The sequence below is a fragment of the Capra hircus genome, chromosome 19 (genome assembly GCF_001704415.2).
Source record: "Capra hircus breed San Clemente chromosome 19, ASM170441v1, whole genome shotgun sequence".
In the NCBI taxonomy this organism is placed as follows: domain Eukaryota; kingdom Metazoa; phylum Chordata; class Mammalia; order Artiodactyla; family Bovidae; genus Capra; species Capra hircus.
This window is the reverse complement of record NC_030826.1, coordinates 46,479,322-46,505,458: the sequence shown is the minus strand read 5'-3', so window position 1 is coordinate 46,505,458 and position 26,137 is coordinate 46,479,322. Positions and strand designations below refer to the sequence as shown.

General features: G+C 43.9%; 1 protein-coding gene across 1 annotated transcript; it reads right to left on the bottom strand.

The window, feature by feature from the left end:
* Positions 12,159 to 23,205, bottom strand: METTL2A (methyltransferase like 2A). The gene is made up of 9 exons (XM_005693970.2): positions 23,055 to 23,205; positions 22,760 to 22,851; positions 20,554 to 20,909; positions 19,415 to 19,464; positions 19,017 to 19,077; positions 17,156 to 17,295; positions 15,197 to 15,303; positions 13,791 to 13,856; positions 12,159 to 12,935 (listed from the first exon to the last, which is right to left on the bottom strand). Exons 1-9 carry the CDS (start codon positions 23,162 to 23,164, stop codon positions 12,757 to 12,759), a joined length of 1,161 nt encoding a protein of 386 aa, XP_005694027.2. The 5' UTR covers positions 23,165 to 23,205; the 3' UTR covers positions 12,159 to 12,756.

The following is a 26,137-nucleotide window of genomic DNA, read 5'->3' as shown; positions in this document are numbered from 1 at the left end:
GACTGAAAAAGGTCAGTTTTCATTTCAATCCCAAAGAAAGGCAATGCCAGAGAATGCTCAAACTATCGCACAATTGCACTCATCTCACATGCTAGTAAAGTAATGCTCAAAATTCTCCAAGCCAGGCTTCAGCAATACGTGAACAGTAAACTTCCAGATGTTCAAGCTGGTTTTAGAAACAGCAGAAGAACCAGAGATCAAATTGCCAATATCCTTTGGATCATCGAAAAAGCAAGAGAGTTCCAGAAAAACATCTATTTCTGCTTTATTGGCTATGCCAAAGCCTTTGACTATGTGGATCACAATAAACTATGGAAAATTCTGAAAGAGATGGGAATAGCAGACCACCTGACCTGCCTCTTGAGAAACCTATATGCAGGTCAGGAAGCAACAGTTAGAACTGGACATGGAAAAAGAGACTGGTTCCAAATAGGAAAAGGAGTCCGTCAAGGCTGTATACTGTCACATCATGAGAAACGCTGGGCTGGAGGAAGCACAAGCTGGAATCAAGATTGCTGGGAGAAATATCAATAACCTCAGACATGCAGATGACACCACTCTTAAGGCAGAAAGTGAAGAACTAAAGAGCCTCTTGATGAAAGCAGAAGAGGAGAGTGAAAAAGTTGGCTTAAAGCCCAACATTCAGAAAACTAAGATCATGGCATCCAGTCGCATCACTTCATGACAAACCTAGACAGCTTATTAAAAAGCAGAGACATTACTTTGCCAACTAAGGTCTGTGTAGCCAAAGCCATGGTGTGTCCAGTAGTCATGTATGGATGTGAGAGTTGGACCATAAAAAAAGCTGAGCACCCCTATCCTGCCAAAGAATTGATGCTTTTGAACTGTGGAGTTGGAGAAGACTCTTGAGAGTCCCTTGGACTGCAAGGAGATCCAACCAGTCAATCTTAAAGTAAATCAATCCCGAATATTCATTGGAAGGACTGATGCTGAAGCTGAAGCTCCAATATGGTCACCTGATGCGAAGAGCTGACTCATTAGAAAAGACCCTGATGCTGGGAAAGAATGAAGGCAGGAGAAGGGGGCCACAGATGAGATGGTTGGATGGCATCACTGACTCAAAGGACGTGGGTTTGAGCAAGCTCTGAGAGTTGGTGAAAGCCAGGGAGGCCTGGCATGCTGCAGTCCATGGGGGTTGCAAAGAATGGGACACGATGAGCAACCAACAACAACCCCCACCTCATCTATCATCTGCCCTGATTCCACTCCTCCCTCAGCAGCCCCCCAACCACTAGTTCCCCTCCGAACCCCCACCCCTCCATCTTCCTAGCCACCCCTGACGTTTAGTGCACCCTTAGCTGCCAGCATCACCCGGAGCCTCCAAACTGTTCCTTCTGATTATCCCACCCCCCACAGCATATTTTCCAGCAGAGCTAAACACTAATCTTTTAAAATTGTAATTCAGACCACTCCCTCTCCTAAAACTCTCCCACACTTTCTCCATGTAACAAAACATCCTAACTCAGCAGGGTTTATGAGGCCCTTGGTGGTCTAGTCCTCTTTCCAACTTCCTCCACCATTCTTTCTGGTGACCCTATCCCCACCTCCCTTTAGCTCTTTAAATGCCTAAGATTCCCCGCCTCAGGGCTTTTGTTTCTCCAGGTTCTTGCCTCTGGCTGCTACACCCTTAACTTGGGTCTCATCATTGCCCATGGGAGAGCTGAAGAATTGATGCTTTTGAATTGTGGTGCTGGAGAAGACTCTTCAGAGTCCCTTGGACAGCATGTAGGTCAAACCAGTCAGTCCTAAGAAAAGTTATGACCAACCTAGACAGCATATTAAAAGGCAGAGACATAATAACTTTGCCAACAAAGGTCTGTCTAATCAAAGGTATGGTTTTTCCAGTAGTCATGTATGGATGTGAGAGTTGGACTATAAAGAAAGCTGAGAGCCAAAGAATTGATGCTTTTGAACTGTGGTATTGGAGAAGATTCTTGAGAGTCCCTTGGACTGCAAGGAGATCCAACCAGTCCATCCTAAAGGAAATCAGATGTGACTCATTTGAAAAGACCCTGATGCTGGGAAAGATTGAAGGCAGGAGGAGAAGGGGATGACAGAGGATAAGATGGTCAGATGGCATCACTGACTCAATGGACATGTTCAGTTCAGTTCAGTCGCTCAGTCGTGTCCGACTCTTCACAACCCCATGAATCGCAGCACACCAGGCCTCCCTGTCCATCACCATCTCCCGGAGTTCACTCAGACTCACGTCCTTCAAGTCCGTGAGGCCATCCAGCCATCTCATCCTCGGTCGTCCCCTTCTTCTCCTGCCTCCAATCCCTCCCAGCATCAGAGTCTTTTCCAATGAGTCAACTCTTCACATGAGGTGGCCAAAATACTGGAGCTTCAGCTTTAGCATCATTCCTTCCAAAGAAATCCCAGGGCTGATCTCCTTCAGAATGGACTGGTTGGATCTCCTTGTAGTCCAAGGGACTCTCAAGAGTCTTCTCCAACACCACAGTTCAAAAGCATCAATTCTTTGGCGCTCAGCCTTCTTCACAGTCCAACTCTCACATCCATACATGACCACAGGAAAAACCATAGCCTTGACTAGACAGACCTTAGTCGGCAAAGTAATGTCTCTGCTTTTGAATATACTATCTAGGTTGATCATAACTTTTCTTCCAAGGAGTAAGCATCTTTTAATTTCATGGCTGCAGTCACTATCTGCAGTGGTTTTGGAGCCCCCCAAAATAAAGTCTGACACTGTTTCTACTGTTTCCTCATCTATTTCCCATGAAGTGATGGGACCAGATGCCATGATCTTCGTTTTCTGAATGTTGAGCTTTAAGTCAACTTTTTCGCTCTCCTCTTTCACTTTCATCAAGAAGCTTTTTAGCTCCTCTTCACTTTCTGCCATAAGGGTGGTGTCATCTGCATATCTGAGGTTATTGATATTTCTCCCGGCAATCTTGATTCCAACTTGTGTTTCTTCCAGCCCAGCGTTTCTCATGATGTACTCTGCATATAAGTTAAATAAGCAGCGTGACAATATACAGCCTTGACGTACTCCTTTTCCTATTTGGAACCAGTCTGGACATGAATTTGAGTAAACTCCAGGAGTTGGTGGCGTGCTGCAGTCCATGGGGTCGCAAAGAGTCGGACACAACTGAGCAACTGAACTGAACTGAACTGATTGGTATAAAAACAAACATATCCGAGGCTGCCTTCATTATCATATGTTCATTATCATCCTATTCGTTTTTTCTTTCTGGTTTTGTTTTTTTTAACTTATTTAAAAAAAACTTAATCCCTGGCTGCATGATGCAGCTTGTGGGCTTGTGGGATCTTAGTTCCCTGATCAGGGATCAATCCTTGGCCCTCAGCAGTAAACGCTCAGAGTCCTGATCACTGGACCACCTGGGAATTCCTCTCTTCTGATTTTAAAATAAACCAAAATTAATAACATTTTCAAAAGCCCCTAGAAGTCTGATGGGCCCAAGTCACTGCACTGCAAAGGAGACTGCCCCATGCCTCATGAAGAAGCTGACTCTGGCTGAAGGCAACAACCTGAAACTCATCAAAAGCTTGACGGTTTTATCTCTTCACTGCTCTTTGGGACTTTAGAGAGGAAATGCAGATCAGTGCTCCCTGCTACAGACTCACCTACTAACACATGGTCACTCTCTGCAGGCAAAAGTTACCTGGGGACATACCACCTATATAACTGCTAACTATACAATATATGATAAACTGTGTCTTACACAAACTAGTCTTGTAAATACAGAATAGCCTACAGAGGTTGGTTTTCAATGCTGTTCTCTGCAAGTTATAGTGGGGGCTGCTATAAGGGGCTGCTAAGTTATAGGGGGCCAATTGGGCTGCTGGATTATTTTTTATACCTGACTGACAGTTAGGGAAACTGAGAACCCAGTAACGGGGCCAAGATGATGCAGAGAACAAATGAAACAGTGATCCCAGGACTTCAACCCCGGTCTGTGGTTTGGAGAGACTGAGTTTGTGGTGCCTGAGGGTCTTCTAGGGGAAAGTGATGTCAGGAGGCATTTAGATAAACTAGTTTAAGGCTCAAGTGTGATCCTTAGCTTGTGACATGGATTTGGGAATTATCCGAGTGCTGGTGGCATTTAAAGATTCATGCTTGGGGCTGGTGCATGGGGATGACCCAGAGAGATGTTGTGGGGAGGGAGGTGGGAGGGGGGTTCATGTTTGGGAACGCATGTAAGAATTAAAGATTTTAAAATTTAAAAAAAAAAAAAAAGATTCAGAGTGGAACAGCTTGTTCAATCTGCTGCAGCCTCTGTTATCATGAAACTACCCTGAGTGGGTTTCCTCCTCAGGGAGCTGGCAGCTTTGCTGTCCTGTGGGTTCTCGCCCCTGCTCTCTTCCAGGTGTACCTGGATCCTGAGAAACGTTTGTGGGGAACCCTCTGTCCACAGTCCCTGGGCGACCAGCATGGGCTTCGACCTGAAGCGCCACTACTTCTTTTTTGGGTGCACTGCACAGCATGTGGAGTTCCCTGACAAGGATCGAACCCATGCCCCCTGCCTGCAGTGGAAGCCCGGGGTCCCAACCAATGGACTGTCAGAGGAGCCCACCACTATTTCCTGCCGGATTACGTGCTAGAACTTGACTTTCCTTGCTTTGATGCCTGATCTCTATAGGGACCCGGCACCTGGGTGACATTGTATACTCATCCAACCAGTAAATACTGAGCACCAACTATGTGCAGGACACTGCTGCAGGTCCTGAGGGTACCACCAAGAACAAAGCAGACAAAGACTCTTGAACCCAAGGAGCTCACAGTCTAGAGCAGGAGGCAGACAATGAATAATGCTTCCAGGTGTCATGAATACGGTAAAGCCCATAATGTGGCGTGAGGGCAGCGCAGGGCTCTGAGGAGTGGCGGTGACACAGGGAAAGGTCCCTGGTGGGAAAGGAACCTAAGGGGGGAATGTTGGAGCTGAGCCCTGAGTGAGAAGAAGGCAGCAGTCATGAGAAGGTGGAGCGTGTGCAGCGTCTTTCCAGGAGCAGCGAGTCTGAGGTGTCCAGGCTGGGGGTGTCTGGAAGGCCCAACTGATCGGAGGGAAGAGAGGGGCTCGGAAAGGCAGAAAAAGCCACGGTGGGCAGGGGTCCTCCCTGGTGAGAAGACCCAACCCAGGACTACCAAGGACACCTAACGACATGGGAAGGGAAAAGATAAGTCAAGAGAAGACCCCTCTTGGACTTCCCTGGTGGTCCAGCGGTTTAGACGCCATGCTTCCACTGCAGGGGGCCTGGGTTGGGCTAGTTCTGCGTGCCTTTCAGTGTGGCCAAAAAGAAAAGACAAGACCCCTTTTTACTGAGGAAGGAGGAAGAGAGAGGAAGAAGAAGCAAGACAGAACCAGCAGCAGGACTGCTTCTACTGCTGCTGCTGCTACGTCGCTTCAGTCGTGTCCGACTCTGTGCGACCCCATAGAAGGCAGCCCACCAGGCTCCCCCATCCCTGGGATTCTCCAGGCAACAACACTGGAGTGGGTTGCCATTTCCTTCTCCAATGCATGAAAGTGAAAAGTGAGAAGTTGCTCAGTCGTGTCCGACTTTTAGTGACCCCATGGACTGCAGCCCACCAGGTTCCTCCATCCATGGGATTTTCCAGACAAGAGTACTGGAGTGGGGTGCCATTGCCTTCTCCAGCAGCAGGACTGGGGCCCTTGTTAAAAAATTGTTAAGAATTTCAAGATGGCGACAGCAGAGCATTGACCTTGGCGTGGGCCCCTCTGAGCAGCCGCTCGGTGCCTCTCCACAGGACACAGCCCAGCAGACAGCCTTGGGAAGATGAAGGGCTCCTCTCTCCACCCCAGGACACAGAGTAAATGCGGTAGATTAAAATTTTTCTATTTTGATGAAAAAGTTGCAAATTGTACAGTGTTGCACAACCAACATAATGTAGCTGATTTCATGGACTTTTAAGAGCTATATTGATATTACACTTCTGACAGCTGCAGGGTTCTCTTTTCCCCTGGAAGGCTTGGCGGGGGGTGGGGCGTGGGGTGGAGGGTTTGGGGGTGCCTCTCTGCTCCTCATGCGCCCCACATGGCAGGGGACAGGATTAACCCCTGAGCAGGTGTGGCTTGTTCACAGGCAGGCACAGCTGGTTGGAGCCAAGAATGTTTAAACCCCTATATTATGTCAAATATCATTTTTATCAAACCTCCCCTCCTTAATCTTAGGCTAATTACCTTAATGATTAACACTAGTTGTCTGACCTTGGTAAACCGTTTACTCTCCTTGAACTTCAGATTTCCTCATCTGTAAAAAGCCGATGATTGTACTGATATTTCACAGGGGTGCTGTGAGGATTTAACATATGAAAAGCCTTTTTAAAGAGTATTAAGGTTTAAACAGATGCTAGGTAGTGTTACTACAGGTCTGCTCCTTGTTGCCTCACCGGTGTGGACAGCACCGCGGCTGGACGGCAGCTTTTCGTAGCACTGACTCCTAGACTCTGGTGTATTCTTTTTTTCCCCACTGTTTTCTAGTGTATTTTTAACAATCAACTTCTGATCTTCAGTTTTTCAAGCAGCAGCTTCCTTTCCTGGGGAGATCCCCTTGGCTTGTCAGTCATGCCTCAGATCACAGATCAATAATCCTCGTTTATGTACCAGACTCTTGTGAGTTGGGCTGCCTGCATAATATTAATAGTCCCTAAATGAACCGAGAAGAATCCAGATCCTGGACCTGAGGGTTCTGAAGGAGACAAGTGATTATTCTTACTTGTTGCTTAGTCAGTTTGGGTAATACTCTTATTAAAATGTGCTGAAGGCAGATACATTTATTACAAGAGTGAGCAATGGTCCCGGAAGCTTCCCTCTGTGATGCAGTGTTGCTCACGCTGAGGGGCGGAGATGTAGTGGCTGTTCTTTTGGTCTTGGAGGCTCTGCCCTCACACATCCCATGAAGGATGTCGCCTCCTCCTGCCCACCCCACCTCAGAGGGCCCTTTCCCCCGCTCCCCGCCACCTCTGTATCCTTCCTACTCTGTTTGACTCTTCCTGGTACATGCCCACCTGATTCATGTTTTATAGGTTTATATTGTTGGTATCACCCCCATCCAAACATGAGCTCTGAGAGAGCTGTGACTCTGCTCTGCGGGGTTTCCAGGCTTGGGGCTCAGGGCCTCTCACCAGCAATCGGATCCAGATAGAACTTATACTATTTGTTTTCATTGTATTTATCTTTTAAAAAGACTTTCACTCATGATGAACGATACTTATTTTACATTTATCATAGTGATATAAAGTTTCCTTTAAAAATAAGTTTAAAACTGTAAGTAATTTAAAAATATCAAGTAAATAATGGTGGTGCCCACATGTCACAAAAATGGTGTTCTGTGGAAGCCTTTTAGGGACTCTGCTTGGTCTGTAATCCTATTCTGGCAACTGTATACACACACGGAGACACACTTGGTACACAGAGATATCAGCATTAGGAGCCGGGTTACAGTCACCTCCTACATTGGGCCAAACAGCAGGGAAGGCCCTTAGCCAGACGGGAGGGTTCTGGGGAGTACACACTTCCTAGGGCCCCCTAGGCCCCTCTACCTTTCTGCCTGGGGGTCCATGAGACACCCCATGTCCTCCTACCTTGTTTTCTCCCTAAGCCAGCATGGGCTGCTGGTGCTTGCAGTCAAAGCCCTGTACACTAGTCTTCTGAAGTTAAATACAAACTGGGTGTCGATGCATGTCTGTTGAGGGGGATGAGGGCACGGCAGGAAGAAGCTATTTATTCAGTCTTCACGTATCTCTGCACGGCTGTGGGTCAGGTGTTTGCCACCTGGCTAAGTGTTGAGAATACAAAGCTCCCCCAAGAAATTTATCATTTAGTGGGCTCCACTGAGTGTCGGTCTTAATCACACAATAAATGTTGAGTAATGGGAAGCAAGGCTGAGGAGGGCGTGGGGGGTTCACTGGCAGCACAGTGTATCAGAGGGCTTTCCTTCCATCCTGCTCCTCCCCGTAGAGGCAAGGTTTCAAGTATGGTTCCTTCTAAGGATATATTTTTTTTTTCTTTCTTTCATTTTTGGCAAAGGAAGGTGATATTTAAAGTTTAATGAAGAAATCCAAACTCAGAGAAAGGAAGGTGGGGAATGAATGTATGTGCTTTCTCAGTTGTGTCTGACTCCTGACAACCCCATTGGCTGTAGCCTACCAGGCTTCTTTGTCCATGGGGATTCTCTAGGTATGCAATCTGGGGCTTCCCTCAAGGCGAAGAGGCCAAGTTTGTGCCCTTGGTCAAGGTTACTGGCTACTGTGTCTCAGGGGGTGCCCCCAGAGGGTGGAATCTGACTGTGGCTGTTGGTCCCCTAACTTGGTCATGCAGTACATCCCACTGACTACAGTCAAGAGACAATCCATACCCAATCTTGAACCTATAAATTCACTGGAATAAAAAGAGGTAGCCGTGATGCACCATTTCAGCTTTTTCACTGGCAAAATTTATCACTAGCATTCCTCCCACCCCTCAACCCAGGTTCCCAAATCACCAAATTAAGAAGCATATAAAAATGTGCAACGCATCGATGCAGCTCAGCTCTGAAAATAGCAGCTGTAGCCACAAACCAAAGTACAGGCCTTTGTGAAAGAGTGAAAGAAGCTGTTAGTCCTGAGTTCATCTTTTAAGTCACAGATATAAACCGCCCCCCCCAACTACTAAAGTAACACCTTTAATCAAAGATAGTAATCAATCAGAGGAAAGTAGTATGTCCTAGCACATTAGATTTTCCTATTCCTGCTAAGTTTCCAAGGTCCTGATTTCCCAGCCAGAGCCCAGGAGAGTATAAACTCACATGAAGGCAGCTAGTGGACCCATTGCAAAGGAGTAGGCTTGACAGCATCAGCAGAGGCCAGGTTCAAGAGGAAGCATGCACAACCAGGAGATGAATCACTTCTGAGCCATAAGAACCCAAGGTCTCCAGGGAACAGTGTCACCATCTGACCCTGGGCAACGCCGTCAGGAACACAGCTCCTCTCTGATAGCTCTGGCGCACCCATCTCAAATCAAACTGTCCCTCATTTTTTAAACAATGTTGAATCTGTCTCCGCAGCCAAATTAACATCATTTAGGAAGATCAGTGAGTTTCAGAAACACTACTTTGCTAGACTTGAATCTAAACCACACAACTTCCTGAGCAGTTTCATATGTGGAGCTACCTTCCCAGCCAACACAGCACTTTTCTTGCCTGAAGAGGGTCAAGAGAGTCAGACTGAAAGCCCAGGCAGCCTGTGTTTTTCTGAGTGGCACTGAAGTCATACTTTAATCTACTCTGACCATGTTTCATTGTCTATTGCCCCTCATTAGTGATTCCAAGGCTGAAAAATTATGCAAAGTCCCTTACAGAGTTCAAGTTAGCTTGACAGATAAAAAGAGAGCTTGGCATATGGCTAAGTGGTAAAGAGATGGGGGGGTGCATAGGAAGGAAAGATAAAGGCTCAACTTTTATATACCTGAACCCAAAGCACAGGCAGGTACTGGGATAAGGGAATAAAAACTGTTTCTGGGCTTCCCTGGTGGCTCGGTGGTAAAGAGTCTGCCTGCCAACGCAAGACACACATTTGATCACGGATCTGGGAAGACTCCATACGCCATGGAGTAACTAAGCCTTTGCACAACTACTGAGTCTGTGCCCTAGAGCTCAGGTGCCACAGCTACTGACGCCCCTGCACCGTGGAGCCCGTGCTGCACTAGAGAAGCCATCACAATAAGCCTGTGCACCACAACTAGAGAATGGCCCCTGCCTGCTGGTACTAGAGAAAGAGCCCACACAGGAATGAAGACCCGGCACAGCCCAAAATAACAAATTAACCCAATAATTTTACAAGGAAAGGAAATAGTCGCTCAGTCGTGTCTGACTCTTTGTGACCCCATGGACTGTAGCCTGCCAGGTTCCTTCTGCCCATGGACTTTTCCAGGCAAGAATACTGGAGTGAGTAGCCATTTCCTTTTGCAGGGGATCTTCCTGACCTCGGGGTCAAACCTGGGTCTCCTGCATTAACAGGTGGATTCTTTACCATCTGAGCCAGAAAAATTTAAAAAGCCAATGATCAGGTGTACCAAATTAAGTCTCTAAACTATAATTTTTCTCTTGTGAGAAAAGTTGCCTTACTAAAGTGTGCAGACCACAATAAGTAAAAGCCTTTTTATAACTAGTTGAAACTTCTTAAACTCCACCAAATTTTTTCACTTCTTGGCACACAGATATGCTAACTTCCAAAACACCTTAAAAAACCTTCCCTAAGTGGTCCTTGTTCATCTTGTTTCACTCTTCATTGGAGCAAATTTCTCAATCACAGCATCTGCCACCACCAGCTTGTCATGGCAGTGTTGATGCCAGCCAGCACTGTGGAAGAAAATCTCCTCTACGGAGTCTTGTCACTGCTGTGTGGATGACGACCTTGTTGGAGGCACTCCCTTGGCTGGCTGGGTGTAGGTGACATGTCAAAAATGGTTATATGTGCGGAGATTAGCCCATTATGTTTAGGATTATGGGCATTGGTGATTGTTGAAAAGGGAACAAGTACAGAGACAAAATCCTGCGGTGTTGGACCGGAATCAAAGGTATTCCTCTGAACTGATGGTTTTCAATACATATTTAAGTAGAGAAATACAGACTCAAGTATGTATATATACATATATCCCTATGCTTCATCCACTGAGGGGACCAGGGAACAGGCACCCTATAGCAATGAGCACTCTTAGCTTGATTTCTAAACACCCTGCTCTTCCAAATGAAACTAGAACTCTTTGGGGGACATGGCTGGTTCAGACTGAGAAAAGGTACATGATGAGCCTGGAACAACTTGTGCTTGAAGTACTGGATATACTAAACAATTCCCTTTGGCATCTCTGAAGCATTTACAACAGAAACAGTTTTTATTCCATCTTCCCAGCTCCTGTCTTGTGTTCTGCCCCTTAAAAAGTGGAGTTTTTGCTTCCTTTCTGCGCATGACAAAGGGTCACAGAAACACATGAAGGGGCTCCCAGTGGCCAAATCTGGGACAATGAGCATAAACATCACAAAGTATCAAAATGATAGCAATGTATAATAAGCACTGAGTATAAGAGAAACCCATGAATCTGTAAGTAAACAAATAAAGAAAAGGAAGCCTTCCTTACACAGAGTGCCAACCAGTAAGTGTAGGAAGGATGTGGGATTCAAACACACTACCTGGCTACCATCATGATAGTAATTTAGACAAGAAACAGCAACAGATGCTTAAACAATGGGGTAAAGTTTAAAGCGGAATGGGATATTTAGTCTCAAAGCACTAACTTACAAAATACTTCTTAGGAACTTTTCAGTGGAGAAACCCACCAGGCACCACCTCAATTAAGTGATCGAAGTTAACATCAACAATTTAAGATACTTCAAAAGCACATAACACAACAGCAACACTTCTGATATTCCTGCCAACAATACGTAACTAAAACCAAATCATGAGGAAGGCACCAACAAACCCAATTTGAGGGCACTCTGCAAAGGCTTTAATCTTCAAGTGTCAAGGTCATGAAAACAAACTTCAAGGATTGTTCCAGGCTGAAGGAAACTGAGACATGACTACTAAATGCAACACAATGGCTTTTTTCTTTTTTGATGATAAAGGATATTATTGGGACCATTGGGAAAACTTGGTTATCTGAAGCTGGCAGTGTTTCCATGTTAATTTCTACTTCTGACGGATATGTTTGGTGATATAAGAGAATATCTTCAGTTACAGGAACTACACATTATAAAATATTACATAAGATACACTGTAGTGTTGGGACATCATCCTACAACTTACTCTTAAAAATGATTCAGGGCAGAATTCCCTGGTGGTCTGGTGGTTAAGACTGTGCTTCCACTGAAGGGGGCCTGGGTTTGATCCCTAGTCAGGGAACTAGATCCCATGTGTTGCAACTAAAAAAGATTCTACATGCTGCAATGAAGATGGAAGATCCTGTGTGCCACAACTAAGACCCAGAGCAGCCAAATAAATACTTTCTTTAAAAAAGAAGAAAAAAATGAATCAAGTGGGTGGAGGAGGGCAGCAATCACATTAAAGGGATGGAAGGATCACACTCAGAAGTGAAATGCCTAAAATTCTCCCAATTTCTTTTACATCAAAAATATAAGAGCGTGCGCACACACACAAAACACAATTTGCTAAAAGTGAAGATCTTTTTAATGTTTTTAGACACAGGTTACTTAAGATGGGGGCAGGGGTTGGGGGGAGAACAGTACTTAAAATTCCAAGGAACTAAGGTTAAGCAGAGAACACAACCAAATACTTAACAGGGGCACCTTATATTGATGGCTGTTTTTCTGAGTCAGGAAAACATCCAAAGACCGGCAGTTCTTCCCAGCTTGCTTCCTTGATGATCACTGAGTGAGACTTTTATTTATCTCTCCATGTATCAATTGCTTAGTCCATATATCTGAATCCTCAGATAATTTAATGCAACTCAGTCATTCACTTTATCATATAATACTTTCACATGGATATAAATTTCTGATTCCCATGAATAACATTTCAATTATTAAGTTACAAAATGGCAAGATTCTTTGAGATCTCCACATAAGAAAAAAACCTGAGAAAGGTATTTCACAGGGCTTCACAAATATGAAGCAAAACAGTTAGAATCTTGATATAAAATAATTCTTCCCAGGTTCAAATCTGTTTTGAATCCTTGAATGGTTCAATAACAACAAGACACCATTTGTGAATGTTCTTTTTAAAAAGCCCAGCGAGCCTGTGAGTCAGCAGCAGGTGGTGCCTGCCTCGCAGCCAGTGCTAGACACGAGAGGCTTGCGATACTTGCACTGAATCCAAACTCGGTACATTGTCAGTTGTTTTCCTCGATTCACTTGCAACCGGCGATCCACCAGGTTCTGAACCTTTTCCAGTCCAGCAGTAGTGAAAAGTGTGTCCAGTTCATCTAGTTTGGAAACAGATGTTTATATATTTTCCCCTGAAGAAAAAGCACCGTGTCTACCACTCCCCATGCTAAATGGTACTCTTTGAGACTGCTGTCTTGCCTCATAGACTTTAAGTGGTTTGGGCAGTATGGTTTAGCTACAATCACAGTAATGACTTGGTAGCAGCAAGTCCTCGTTTAGGCAGAGGAAGGCAAACCACGTGTGACAGGTGGCCTGGAATGCCCCGGGGAAGCCTTTCTAAGAGTCAGCTGATGGGAAAGAATTTTCTAGGGTTCTACGTACATCTTACAATCATATGCACAAACTGACATGTTATGTCAAAGCCATTTCTTTTTTTTTTTTAAGGGGAGAGGTTTCATCACTCACTAAAGGCTCAGAAAAGTATGTGACCCGAAGATGGCCCAGGGACAAAATATTCATATGGCACTGGTGGGGGTGAAAACTGGCAGGAGGACAAGCAGCAGAGGAAAGCAGCTCTGAGTTACACCTGGAACCCAGGGAGCAATGGGTTCACTTAAACTCAGGTGCACCTAAGGTACAACCCAGCTTCGAAGCTGAAACAGCTACAGTGCAGTCTTGCAAAACGAGCATGTGTCCTGTTTTGGACAAAGTGATGGAGGGGAAGAGCAGGCAGCAGCAGAACAAGGCAGGGACCAAAGGCTCATATAAGCTGAGCCTACTGAGAGAACATTGAGTAGTTCCAGGTGGCTGGGGGTAGGCTAAGGGGTGCGGAAGGGCAGGGAAGAGGCTGCAAAAGGTAGGCGGGGCCAGATGACGCCACTTCTGAAAGCACACGGAGGAATATGGAAATTAGTCCTGGGGGGGCTGTCAGCACAAAGACAAGTGTGTCATACCTTGTGTGAAGAAGTACACTCTGGTGCCATCGCCTCTCACATAGAAATTTTCAGACAGACACTGACCTGCAGAGTGATGCAGTAAAGACCAGAGAAACTTTAAAGCACTTCTGTGAATTTCATGGCCAATTAAATGTGCATCAAGATATCAATTTCTGGGGCAGAGAACAGATCCTTTTCTAAGCTACTCTGGTACTTTGCAGGGATCTGAAGTCTCTCTTGGAGAAGAGCAGCTCCAGGGGAATAATCAAATTTCAGTGTCAGTGAACACATGTAATTCTCAGCCCCCTATTTTACAGTTCTGCTTCAGGATGAAAATAGCTTGTTTCCTTCCTTCCTCCCCCATTAAATAAATAACACATACACTTTGTTTAAAAACAAAAGCAACTTTTAAGTGGCTTTCTGCCCCCTTAGAAACACACAGTAAAAATTCAAGGAATATAGCTGAGTTTAAGGAAATCTGAGACAGCCGCTATTCCCACTTCAGCGACTGTCCTTTTGCGTCTCTCCACGGTGTCCACATGCACCCTCATAAACAGGGTCCCATACAAACTGGTTTGTATCAAGGCCACACTTCCCCTTCTGCTGCTAAGCCCCCGACCTTCCCAGTTTAACAACCTGATGTGTAATCAATCCTTCTACGCCTTTTGAATGTCAAAGTATTCTTATTTATTTTTCCCTAGCTACTGTTAAACACAGGATTAAGTGTAAAATACCAACCCGCACAATGCTTTTCTCACTTGGTCACACAGCCAAGTCCACCCCCAACGAGACCAGTGGTATGGGGTCCACACCATGTGATAACACACATTACGCTATGCAGAGGCAGTCATTTTGTTTCCCCGGTTTTGCTTATTACACACATACTATGTGCTGCTTCCTGAATAAATCCCCAAAGGATTGTTGGATTGAACAGATAACACCAAGGTGCTTTAAAAAAAAAGGCCACAACCATTCCTATTTCTGCCTTTCATGGAGGAACATCGCTCTCTCTGAGTTAGCCAGCAATAGGTATCTCATTGCTGTTTCCATTTTCTTGAAGTTCTGTTTTCGGCCATTTGGATACGCTCTTCAGTAAATCAACTTTAAAACACTTCTCATCTGTTTTCCGGGTGGGTCACTGATCTTTTCCCTTATCAATCTGTCAGCAGTCCTATTTGAACAGCATAGATATTAAGTCTTTACTGTTCTATTAACTGAAATATTTGTCCTCAATCTGTCATTTGTCTTTTAACTTTTTAATGGCATCTTTTGCCATATCACACTTAAAACATACCACTCTTATCATGTATTAAATGGCTCTCTGTATGGAGCTATATAATTCGAGAGTCTCTATTTTATTCCACTAATTTGTGAGACTATTCTAATGGCAAAGCCATTGTTTTGATTACAGTGGGAAAAAATACCTTTTTTAAACCGAAGCTGAGCCATGTCATAGCGGCCATAATCTCGCAGAAGCATTATCCCCCCAGGCTTCAGAAGCCTGCTCAGCCTGTTGATAGCATTCTGCATCCTGAAGGGCAGCAGGGAACGAAGATCAGATCTCTTTAAGAACAGAGTCCCCTCCTAACAGCACCCCCACGCCCCGAAAAATAGAACAGGTCCCTTTTCTCTGTAGCGTTATTTGGAAAAGCCAGTGGACTTCCCAACACTGACACATCAGCTCTGAAATCTTAGCTCCTATGCTCTTGTTTCAGTTATAACCTGAGCTCACGCCCAAACCTCTAATGTACATACGTTCTGCTGTCTGCTTACAACTGTGTCTTCTATCCACTGCCTTCAGTATGAAGAGGGCTGCTCCTTCAGTAGGGATCCACTGTGGGGGAAGTTACATGCTCTCTGCCTGGCTCACTTCCCACTCCTCAGGGGGAAGCCATCCCCACACTGGGCTCCCATGGATCTCTGAAAGGACCCCTGACTACCCAGTGAGGAGACTGCTAGTTGACCCACCTACCTGCCCACTACGCTCAAGATCTCTGCATACAGCCTGTCTCTTTCCATCTGTTGCATGAGGACTGAATCTCAAGAACTTTACAAGGTGACACAGTCTGTATGCAAATGAGTACTCTGGGCAGAGTGCGCTACACTTCCGACTGCATTTTCCATATATAGAGTCTCAGTGTAGGTTTCAGCTTTAACTATTGAAGAAGTATAAATGCTTTGAACTTAAAAACCACATGAAAGTCTAATTAAATACTGAATAACAAATTTCTTTTGAATAATGTTTTTAATTTTAATGTTTTGTTTCAGTCCATGTCAGTTTAAAACTCAGTGGTTTCTGCGGTGGCTCAGCAGTAAAGAATCCACCTGCCAGCACAAGAGACGTGGGTTTGATCCCTGGTTTGGGAAGATCCCACATGCCGCAAAGCAGCCAAGCCTATGCGCCTTGACTATTGAGCCTGTGCTCTAGAACCCGGGCTCTGCAACAAGAGAAGTCACTGCAATTAGAAGCCCGTATACTGCAACTACAGAGTAGTCCCTGCTCTGTGAAACTGAGAGAAGTGTGAGCAGCAATGAAGACCCAGCACAGCCAATATACAAATCAATGAAACTACATAAAGTTTACAGCATGTACGCTTCTGCAATTAATATTTAAAACCATGCCAGGCTGTTTCGGCTGTCTTCCACCGCCCTTATTTCATACTCACAATATTCCTATCAGGTCAAGTGACACAGTGCTATCCTAGAGGAAATGTGGGCTAGAGAAAGTCAATCACACCCCACCCCTCAAAGCACCCCGACTGATGCCGCTTCCTCGAGACAATATTTCAACTTCATTGGGATGACTGGCTGCCTAAGTCCAGGAGCCTTTAATGGTATCTTTTAAGATAAACTAATCCACTTTCCTTTAATCTTGATTTTATGGAATTCTCCTTACTAGAGAAGTTTTCCAAAGAACTTAAATATCAGAGAACACTTGATGAGTTAAGTTTCACTGTATATTTTGTGCTGTTAATAAGCCTGGTTTATTTAAAGCATTTAAAAAGCCAATAATGGGATGTTCTTGAATAGCTGTGGCATTCACAGTTCTAAGACATCATGCTATGTGATCATCAACAGGAAATTTTTCCACATACCCACTAAGGTGACTCCCTTATTCTTTGGAGATGTTAAACCATTATCATAAGAAGAACCGACCACTGCAGTCAACAGACAGAGGTTTAGATGCTTGGAGTCCAACGTGGACTCCAAGACAAACTTAAGAAAAGTGGTTGACAAGCCTCTGTTGCTTAGAATGAGATAGCTTCTTCCTGTCTATCAGAACGTTAATGAAATCATCTTTATTAAGGTTCCAACTCTGAGATCAAGGTCCCCGATCAAGCTTTGTTTTTGCTATGCTACTGGTTAAGGGACTTAAAACTTACTTGTCTGGAATGATTGCTGAGAGAACAAATATAAGGATGATGACGTCAAGACTATTCTCAGGCATTGGGTAACTCTTATCTTCATCACACAGATCATGAACAAAGGCAAAACACCGAGAAGGGTCATATGCTGAATTTGTCTGCAGACAGATGGGAGAGAGGTTAGAAAATGTTCATATAGCCTCAAGAAAAACCATCTTGCTTTAAACATAATCCCTGCTGCTTCCCACTGAGGGAGATAGCTCTTGTCATTACAGCAAACATTGTTACTCTTAGGCTAAGAATCAGGAACAACTCTAGGAGCCTGTGAAATCCCACTTGTATGTTTAAAATGGTACATTCCTGACGCCTTTACTTCTAGTCTTTATTCTGATTAGGAGTCACATCTGAGGACTGGAAAAAAATGAGGAAGGTAAGTGACTAAAAGGGCAAAGAGAAACCTCATAAGTAGGAAAACAAACCATATTGAAAAAGCATGATTTAAAGCAACTCCCACTACAGCATATTACACAGATCATAGATTCTCCAGGAAAATCTCTCTCTCCAGATGTGGAAGATTTAACCTACAATTTATTATCATTAAACTAATTTTAAAAAGTCTCACTATTCATCTGGTATTGGCCCTTAAGAACAGTTTCAGAATCAGAAATTCCCTGGCGGTCCAGTGGTTAGAACTCGGCACTTATACTGCCAAGGGACTCAGGTTTGATCCCTGGTGGTGAAACTTAGACTCCGCAAGTTGAATGGCAAGACGCACACACAAAAAAGCCAACCAGAAATATTGCCGATCCCTGAGCTCCTTTGCATCATAGGAGCATCATCCATGATTGTAACACACATTCAGGGTAACTTCCCTATCCTTATCTCTCTTCTCCAAAACTGTGATTTTGTTTCTCACTGCTGCTGCTGCTAAGTCGCTTCAGTCGTGTCCGACTCTGTGCGACCCCATAGACAGCAGCCCACCAGGCTCCTCTGTCCCTGGGATTCTCCAGGCAAGAACACTGGAGTGGGTTGCCATTTCCTTCTCCAATGCATGAAAGTGAAAAGTGAAAGTGAAGTCGCTCAGTCACGCCCAACTCTTTGAGACCCCATGGACTGCAGCCCACCAGGCTCCTCTGTCCATGGGATTTTCCAGGCAAGAGGACTGGAGTGGGGTGCCATTGCCTTCTCCATATTCCTCACTGGTCACAGCTAATTAACAGGGCAAGTAGACAGTCAGCTGAGCTGAGTCAATCAGACTTTCTGGGGACTCTGGAATCAAGACACTGTCATTCAGGTGAGGTTCTGGGAACACTTGAAGAGGGGAGACTTATAAGGGACTGAGAGGGGCAAGTACATTGGGCCATGTATAAAACCAGGAAAAACCTATCAGAGAAAACCGGGCTGCAAAGGAAAAAAGCAAGCAAAAGGCAAATGGGCAATGAGAGGGAAAACACCATAACCTTGAGGGAGGTGCTGTGACAAAAGAAGGGGGTGGCAGCATCTCACCAGCGTGCCTTTGGTACCTGACACTTTGTCAGGGCTGAGTTTTAGTCCTGGCTACACCATATGCCCTTGAGATCTATGACATTCCCTTTAATTAGCTGCGCTTGTCTACAAGTTTCTGTAACTTGTAACTCAATCCTAAATGAAACAATCATTTCATTTCAATCCTTAAAACATGACTTTAGGAAGGTCAAGAGACCTGCCCAACGTTCCACAGCAGGCAAGCAGCAGGTTCCACCATCACGTTTAGCCAATTCCTCTACTCCAGGCTATTGCAGACCACAGCACAATAAGCAAATAGTTTGAGACCTTGATTTTTATGAGGCCCTTTTCCCTTTAAGTCAGTGAAACTTACTGATAGGAGCACTGGACTTACCTGGACCAGTTCTACAGCTGTGGAAGAAAAATCACAACAGTAAACAAAGAGGCTTGGGTCACTGAAATGGACAGGAAACAAACACAGCAGAGGCATTAGATTACAAACTGGATGATGTCGATTCTCTACACTATGCAGCAGAGTTAAAATATCAAAGGCACCACATGTTAACAAAGAACAGGTTTAACACTCACTGCTTTCCCTGATGACAAAGACAACTTATAAGTCAATTAAGTCAAAACAATCCATAATTGCATAATGTAGACATCTAATCTCCTGTAACCCACAGCTCCCAGTAATTGCTGTTACCATTCGATTATACTAAGAGTTCCAAGAAACAACAATGCGTCACTTTTTTCTTTGCTGACGTGCTGTTAAGACTTTACAACAAACCTTACTTGTTAGTTTGTAGAATTGGGAAGACTGTGTTTCCCACACCACAACCAACCTGTAGACAGAAATCAGAAATGAACTATTAATCACAGAATTCCCAAAGAATTAATTCCCTAAAGTAAATAAATAATCAACAGTAGACAATTTGTCTTACTGTATTAGGAAAGGTGTAGTGACTAGAGCTAATCATGTCACTCCCTGCCCGTGACCTCAGGAACCCTTAAAGAGGTAGCCACAGTAGACGAGAATATGGGCTTTTATCAGCAGGATGGGACCTGGTCTGGGGAAAAAGAACATGGGCTGCTCTTACTTTTTGAGTTTGGGCAAATTGTCCTGTAAACAGAGTATTTTCTTACTGAGTTCCACTATACCATTACTGGAAAAATGTTTCTAGTAGACTGGATTGAAAAAGTCATGAAGGGAACCATGGCAACACTGTCCTAAGTTCAGTGCTGGGTGTGGTAATAATGAAAACAGCACCATTTACTCAGAGCGTACTATGTGTCAGACACCATCCTCAGCCATTATATAGACATTATCTCAATTAACCCCAGTAATAACTATGAGGCGGAAGTCCCATTCCACTTGGGGAGGATCAGGGACCAACACAAAGTTATGCTAGAGGACTCAGTCCCAAAACTAATCAGCTTCTGGTGGCGTGTGTGGTCACTTTTGTGAATATTCACTTTACAGTGCACACTTTTCTTTTTCAGGTCTAGCCAAGCCTCTACCACACATCCAGACTGAGAAGACAAGAAATCTCCCACATCTGAAAAGCAGGCACCATCCTAGCTAACCTCTCCATCTCATAACTGTATCAGAAGTAACAGAAGCTGTCTTCTGACCCAGGACTCTCTACCAGATGGCAGGGTTAGCAGGACATTACAACTTTTGGACAGAATATAATGTTCCCATGTAGCACCTCAGGTGATTTATCTTTGTTTGTCATGACCAGGGCATCTGGTCTGCATCTAGGACATTTCAATAGCTCAAAAATGCAGGTGATTCCAGGCCAACATAAAGGAGGTAAGTCTAGTCAGCGTCATCATCAGAAGTTACTTTGGGGCTCAGCCTCTCTATTGCCACCCTCTGTGCATAAGACAGCCTCACTAACCCCACTGCCAGGACAATAAAGGGAGGTTACCTCGAGTATTCGGTAGGTGGCAGAGGATCCAGGAAACTCATTAGCACAGATTTCCAGGTGATGGAGTTTCTGAGTTACACTCTCTTCCATAAGAAGTGGCTGTGTCTTATCTCCAAGGCTAACAGAAGAACAACTATGCTGTTCTTCTATTGTTAAATCAGATCCATCCTCACCGCTTCTATAGTATTCATATACTTCATTCTTCTTATTCTCTGAGAGCAAATTCGTCAAGTGATTTTGGCTAGGTGCCAGCTCTGGGAATTCAGTAAAAAGCCAATGTCTATCCTTGAAAAACCCGTTTTCATGGATTTTGTAGAAGTTGTTCCAATATTTGTTGGCGTTGACCTCATAATCAGCTGTAAATATTTAAGAAAGAATTTTAAGAACCATCTCTCAGTTTTATTTGTATACAATATAAATTATCACCCTGCTTCACCAAATTTTATATGAAAAGTTATACTCAAGTAGAGCCTCAGTCTCAGAGCTGGTGGTCATTTAGTCCTATCACACGTGACTTTGCTCTCTATCTTGTCCTTCCAGGGAGTTTCAACTTCTGCCAGAAAACTTACTACCTATCAATTCTCCTCCCACATCTTTAGATGGCTCTTAACTATTAGAAAATCCTAATATTAAGCAAAAAACCTGTCTAATCATTTCTGGTCAAAAGGTCCTACTATCTCTCATACAGAACAGCTCTTTCGTATTTGAGAGCCATTATTTCCCTTTCTAAAACCTCTTTTACAAGCTAAATATCCCAGGTTCTTCAGTTATTCCCCATGTGAAGTCAATGGTTATAATACAGGTATGATACTGTATCTTCTTTACATTATATTCCTGCATCTGTGGTTCTTTATAGTGTGGAGCCCAGAAATGAATTCACTACTAACAGATACCAAGCATGGAAACAGAAAATGATGACAAGAGGAAAAGTGTTCCGATGAGAAGAGATCTGATGATAGAGGACAGGACAGACTAAAGTATGGACTATTTAAAAGAAACCTGTGTTACTCAAGGTGATCAAGGCAGTCCTAGATTTCAGTTTTACTTTTTATTTTTGAGATAACACTGGCTTATAACTAGATTTTAGCTTTCTGCTCCTTGCCAATACAGAGCTTTGACTAGTGTAGTAGAAGAATAAAAACCTAAGAAACTGGATCTCAATTCTACCACTACTAACTAAACTGCTTACCTCTGGGCAAGGCACTTAATGTCCTGAAGTCCAAGTTTCTTTAACTGTAAAAAGAGGATATTGGACTATATGATTTTCAAAATCCCTTTCAACCTTAATTTGCTTTGATGTAGTCTTTGTCAAACTATGTAAGGTTAATATTTCATAACTGGACTCTTCTACTTGTTCAGAAATATTTCTGTGGGTACTACTCTGCAATTTCTAGTGCCACCTTCAACTGTCACTTAGAACACAGGCCCAACCAGTTCTAGTTTTACTAACTAGGAGTATTTTTCAGTGAAATCATCCACCTCTTCAGGAGAGGCTTCTTTTTCTTTGGCCAGACTTATTTACACTCTGATTCATCCATCTTTCCTTTGCAGAAGCCTTACCACCTCATAGCCACCACACAAGGAAAAGACACATAACTCACGATTTGTTAGCCAGCCATCCCTCAGCCCCCATTATTTAGAATCTGACCACTTGAATCCAGCTGTAATGGCAACATTTCCTCGGGCAAAATGTAATGATGTAGAAAGAATATTCTCTAAGACAATCATGTTGCCACAGGTCAGTCATATTGATATGGGCCTAGTCAACATAATTAAAGACTTAGTGAAGCTGCTCAGTCGTGTCATGGACTGTAGCCTACCAGGTTCCATCATCCATGGGATTTTCCAGGCAAGAATACTGGAGTGGGTTGCCATTTCCTTCTCCAGGAGATCTTCCCTCCCCAAGGATTGAACCCGGGTCTCCTGCATTGTAGGCAGACGCTTTATCATCTGAGCCACCAATGAAAGACTTAAGTCACTAGAAAACGCTATCGAGATACAGTTATCCTCTTCCAAACAAAAAAGCAAAACCAAAACACCCTTTATGCCCTAACAAGATGTCAAGGCACAGCCCTTTCCCAGCCTTGTCCAACCCCTCCCCTTCTCGTTCTATCCCAGAGTTCTGTATCAGACCAGTAACAAAGACTCTCGGGGCCTCCAGCAGTACGCAGGCTGTCAATACCACTGAGGGTCCACCTGGGCGCACCTTGCTTCTCCTGGCACACCCGCTGAGTGCTGTTCTCCTGGACTTTCCTCTCTGCCTCCGCGGCCTGCTCCTCCGACCACTCCACGTTGTCCCTGGGGAAATGAAATGGGCAGCTTAGGCGCCTCAGGTTTCCGCCGCGGGCAGGGAGTCGCTGGCCCCGCAGCGCCTCTTCCGTGGGAGGCGAGCGCTAAGAGTAGGCCCGCAGGACTCTGGTCGGCGGTCAGGGCCTTCTCAGAGTGCTCTGCGGCGCTGGGACAGGGCGAACCGCAGGCCGGGCGAAGGGTAGGGCACTTACCAGGCATTGTGGTGAAAGATGCGAGCGGGGTCGCTCAGAAACCGGCTCCCGAATTGCTGTCTCTTCCCGCAGACGGCTGCAGGATCGCCTTCAGGGAAGGAGCCGTCCATGACACCGGAACCGGAAACACCTACTTTCCCCTCACGCGCGAACGCTCTGCAGGCCACACCCCTTTCGGAAATCGCAAGGTCTGGGCGGGAAAACACGGAGGCCGGGTGGGGCAGTCCTGAAGTCTCCCGTTGAGGCGGCGTTCGGACTCTGCCTGGTGGGACGGAGCTATTTGGGAAGGAGAGTCAGCGGGTTTTCGCCCCAGAGTCTTTAGTCCTTCAACAGGCGGGCCAGAAAGTGGTAGACGTTCCACTTGAGCCTCCTTCTAATTCTCGGATGCTCTAACAGGTCCCCAGTTTCTCTTAAGTTGTAAGACAAAAAATTTTGAATCACTTTAATAATTAGATAATTACCTAGCTTTTCTGTAGAGTAGTGGCCAAAATAATTGAGAAAAATAGCAAGCAGGGCGAGGAAATAGGGCAGTTTTCCAGCTTTTCACAGTGTGAAAAAGGAAAGAAAAAAGTGTGTGTTGTGTGTGTGTGTGTGTGTGTTGTTGATATCCACACTTTTTCTGCAGAAGGATATGAAATGAATTTCGAGAACACGAAGTTTAACCGTCAAATCAAATATCCAAGGACAAGTTTAAAAGTATAACCCCACCACCTAACTTTTTGAATTATCCATATGAAAGCTTATTTGCACAATCAGAATTGTAATACATACACATATATAATTATATTAATACATTTCCAGCCTTACATTTGTTTCGATAATTGCTACAAACTTACAAAAGAAGGAAGTATGCTGTCAATATAAGATAAAGTTAATTGAGAAGATTTCCAGAAGAGGGATGACTACCATTTGGGAGAAGAGAAGGGATTCGTTATTTAAGTAATATAGTTCTAGGTTTAACACACTGGTAACCAGTGATAGCTTATTGCTGAATCTTCCCATGGTGGTGGTGGTGGTTTAGTCGCTAAGTCGACGTGTCTCACTCTTTTACGACCACATTGGCTGTAGCCTACCAGGCTCTTCTGTCAGTGGGATTTTCCAGGTAAGAATACTGGAGTGGGTAAGCCGTTCCCTTTTCCAGGGGATCTTCCCCACCCACGGACTGAACCTGAGTCTGCATTGCAGGAGGATTCTTTACCAACTGAGCCACCAGGGAAACCCAAGTCTTTCCATAGGCAAAACCAAAGGGAGCAATGATTCTATAACTTTCCCTCCAAAAAAAAAAAAGGAAACAAACCCTAAATCACAAAGAAAAATATAGGAGTGAATAAAAAAGATGACAGTAAAGAGCTTGTAGTTTATTTGGAAACAATATTGTTTTGCTATTCTCATGGTCTTTTGAAACATTTTGAACAAAAGCTCCTTTCCAAAAAGCAAGTACAAGAATTTTTATCTTTTCTCAAGGTCGGTTGTGTAGATAAGGTGGTTGGTTCATATTTATTCTTGATATCTTGTTCTGTCATCTACAGGTTTCTTTTTTTTCTCTCTCCCCACACCGAAAGATTTGTGGTGCCAGTCAACAGTCCTATTGCATATTTTCTTCCAGATAGCTCACACTGTCTTCACTTGAAGTTACTTGCTATATTAGTTGCAATTAGAGTCGTTTAAAGTGTCAAGCAAGTTGGGCCTTTCATTAAGATGTGACAAAGTATCCTAATCTTAACTTTTATACAATTACCTTTGGTTGGCCTGTAAAACTCATTTTTCTCCATCTTTTGAAGCACCTACAATAATATTTCAGAAGGAATTTGGACGACATCTGTGAGTCCTTCATGTATCAGGCTGTAGAGTCAGCAAGAACTACCTTTCAGAGGAGCTAAGGGTCCCTCTGCTGGTGAGTAATGAGAATTCTCCCAGCTCAGTGGGTGGCAGGGGTTCAAAGCAGGGAAAGATTGAGAAATTTCATTCTGGATTATGGCCTTGAGTGTTAACCCTGGACTGAGGTAGTTAATTGTTTCAGGCTTTTCTTTCAGTTCCAATCAGTGGAAAGTTTTGGGCTGTGTAAGCATGTGCTCTGGAACTGAAGACTGGTGAAGGGAACCTACTGTCCTAATTTGCTCTCTTTTAACGTTTCATCGACCCTGGACAGCCTTTGTAGCAGTCCTATATATTGTTGGTTTAACAATGTCAAATTTAAAACAGCTTTTGTGATGTTTTTTCCTTATTGCAAATAAATATAAGATTACTGTGGAACATTTAGAAGATATATATAAGGCAAAAGAAGAAAAGAAAATATCATACCCCACCCTTAGTTTAGCACATTAGACACTTTGATTTATATCCTTCCAGTGTTTCTTGTTTATAGAAATAATTTTTAAGTTAAATAGTTTTAGAACAAACTACTTTGTGCCCCTCCCTGCTTTTTTACAGCTTCACTGAGGTAAAGTTGACATACAATTAAATTCATCCATTTAAAATGTACAGGTTGATGAGTTTTCATAAAACTATGTATTTGTGCAACACCATCATAGTTAGGGGCTTCCCTGGTGGCTAACATGGTAGAGTCTGCCTACAATGCTGGAGACCTGGGTTCAATCATAATTAAGTTTTAGAACAACTCCATAAAGTTCTTTCATTCCTTTTAGGAGCTTTGCAATTGTGAATATTATTCTTTTATTTGAAGTATCTTTTACAACATCATTTTAATGACCCTGGTGTTGTTTTGGATAGTTATACCACGATGTATCAGACAATTAGGCTACTTTGTTTCTTACTACTAAAAATTCACCCTAAGAAAAATCCTTATAACTAAATCATTTTGTACATTCATTATTATTTCTTTAGGATTAATTTCTAGAAGTGGAAGTGCTGAGTCAATGGTTAAAATTAGCTCTGTTACGAAGCTCTGTTGTTTAGTTACTAAGTCATGTCTGACTCTTTGTGACCCCATGGACTGCAGCATGCCAGGCTTTCCTGTCCTTTGCTATCTCCTGGAGTTGCTCAGACTCACATCCATTGATTTGGTGATGCTATCTAACCATCTCATCCTCTGTCGCCCCCTTCTCCTGCCCTCAGTCTTTGGT

Bases quoted from the DNA above. Each gene is read 5' to 3' on its own strand.
- METTL2A (XM_005693970.2), bottom strand. From the start codon at position 23,164: ATGGACGGCTCCTTCCCTGAAGGCGATCCTGCAGCCGTCTGCGGGAAG. The intron at 22,852-23,054 runs GTAAGTGCCCTA...TCATTTCCCCAG, and splicing joins ATCTTTCACCACAATGCCTG to GGACAACGTGGAGTGGTCGG. The intron at 13,857-15,196 runs GTATTTTTTCCC...ATCACTCTGCAG, and splicing joins TCAGCTTCGGTTTAAAAAAG to GTCAGTGTCTGTCTGAAAAT.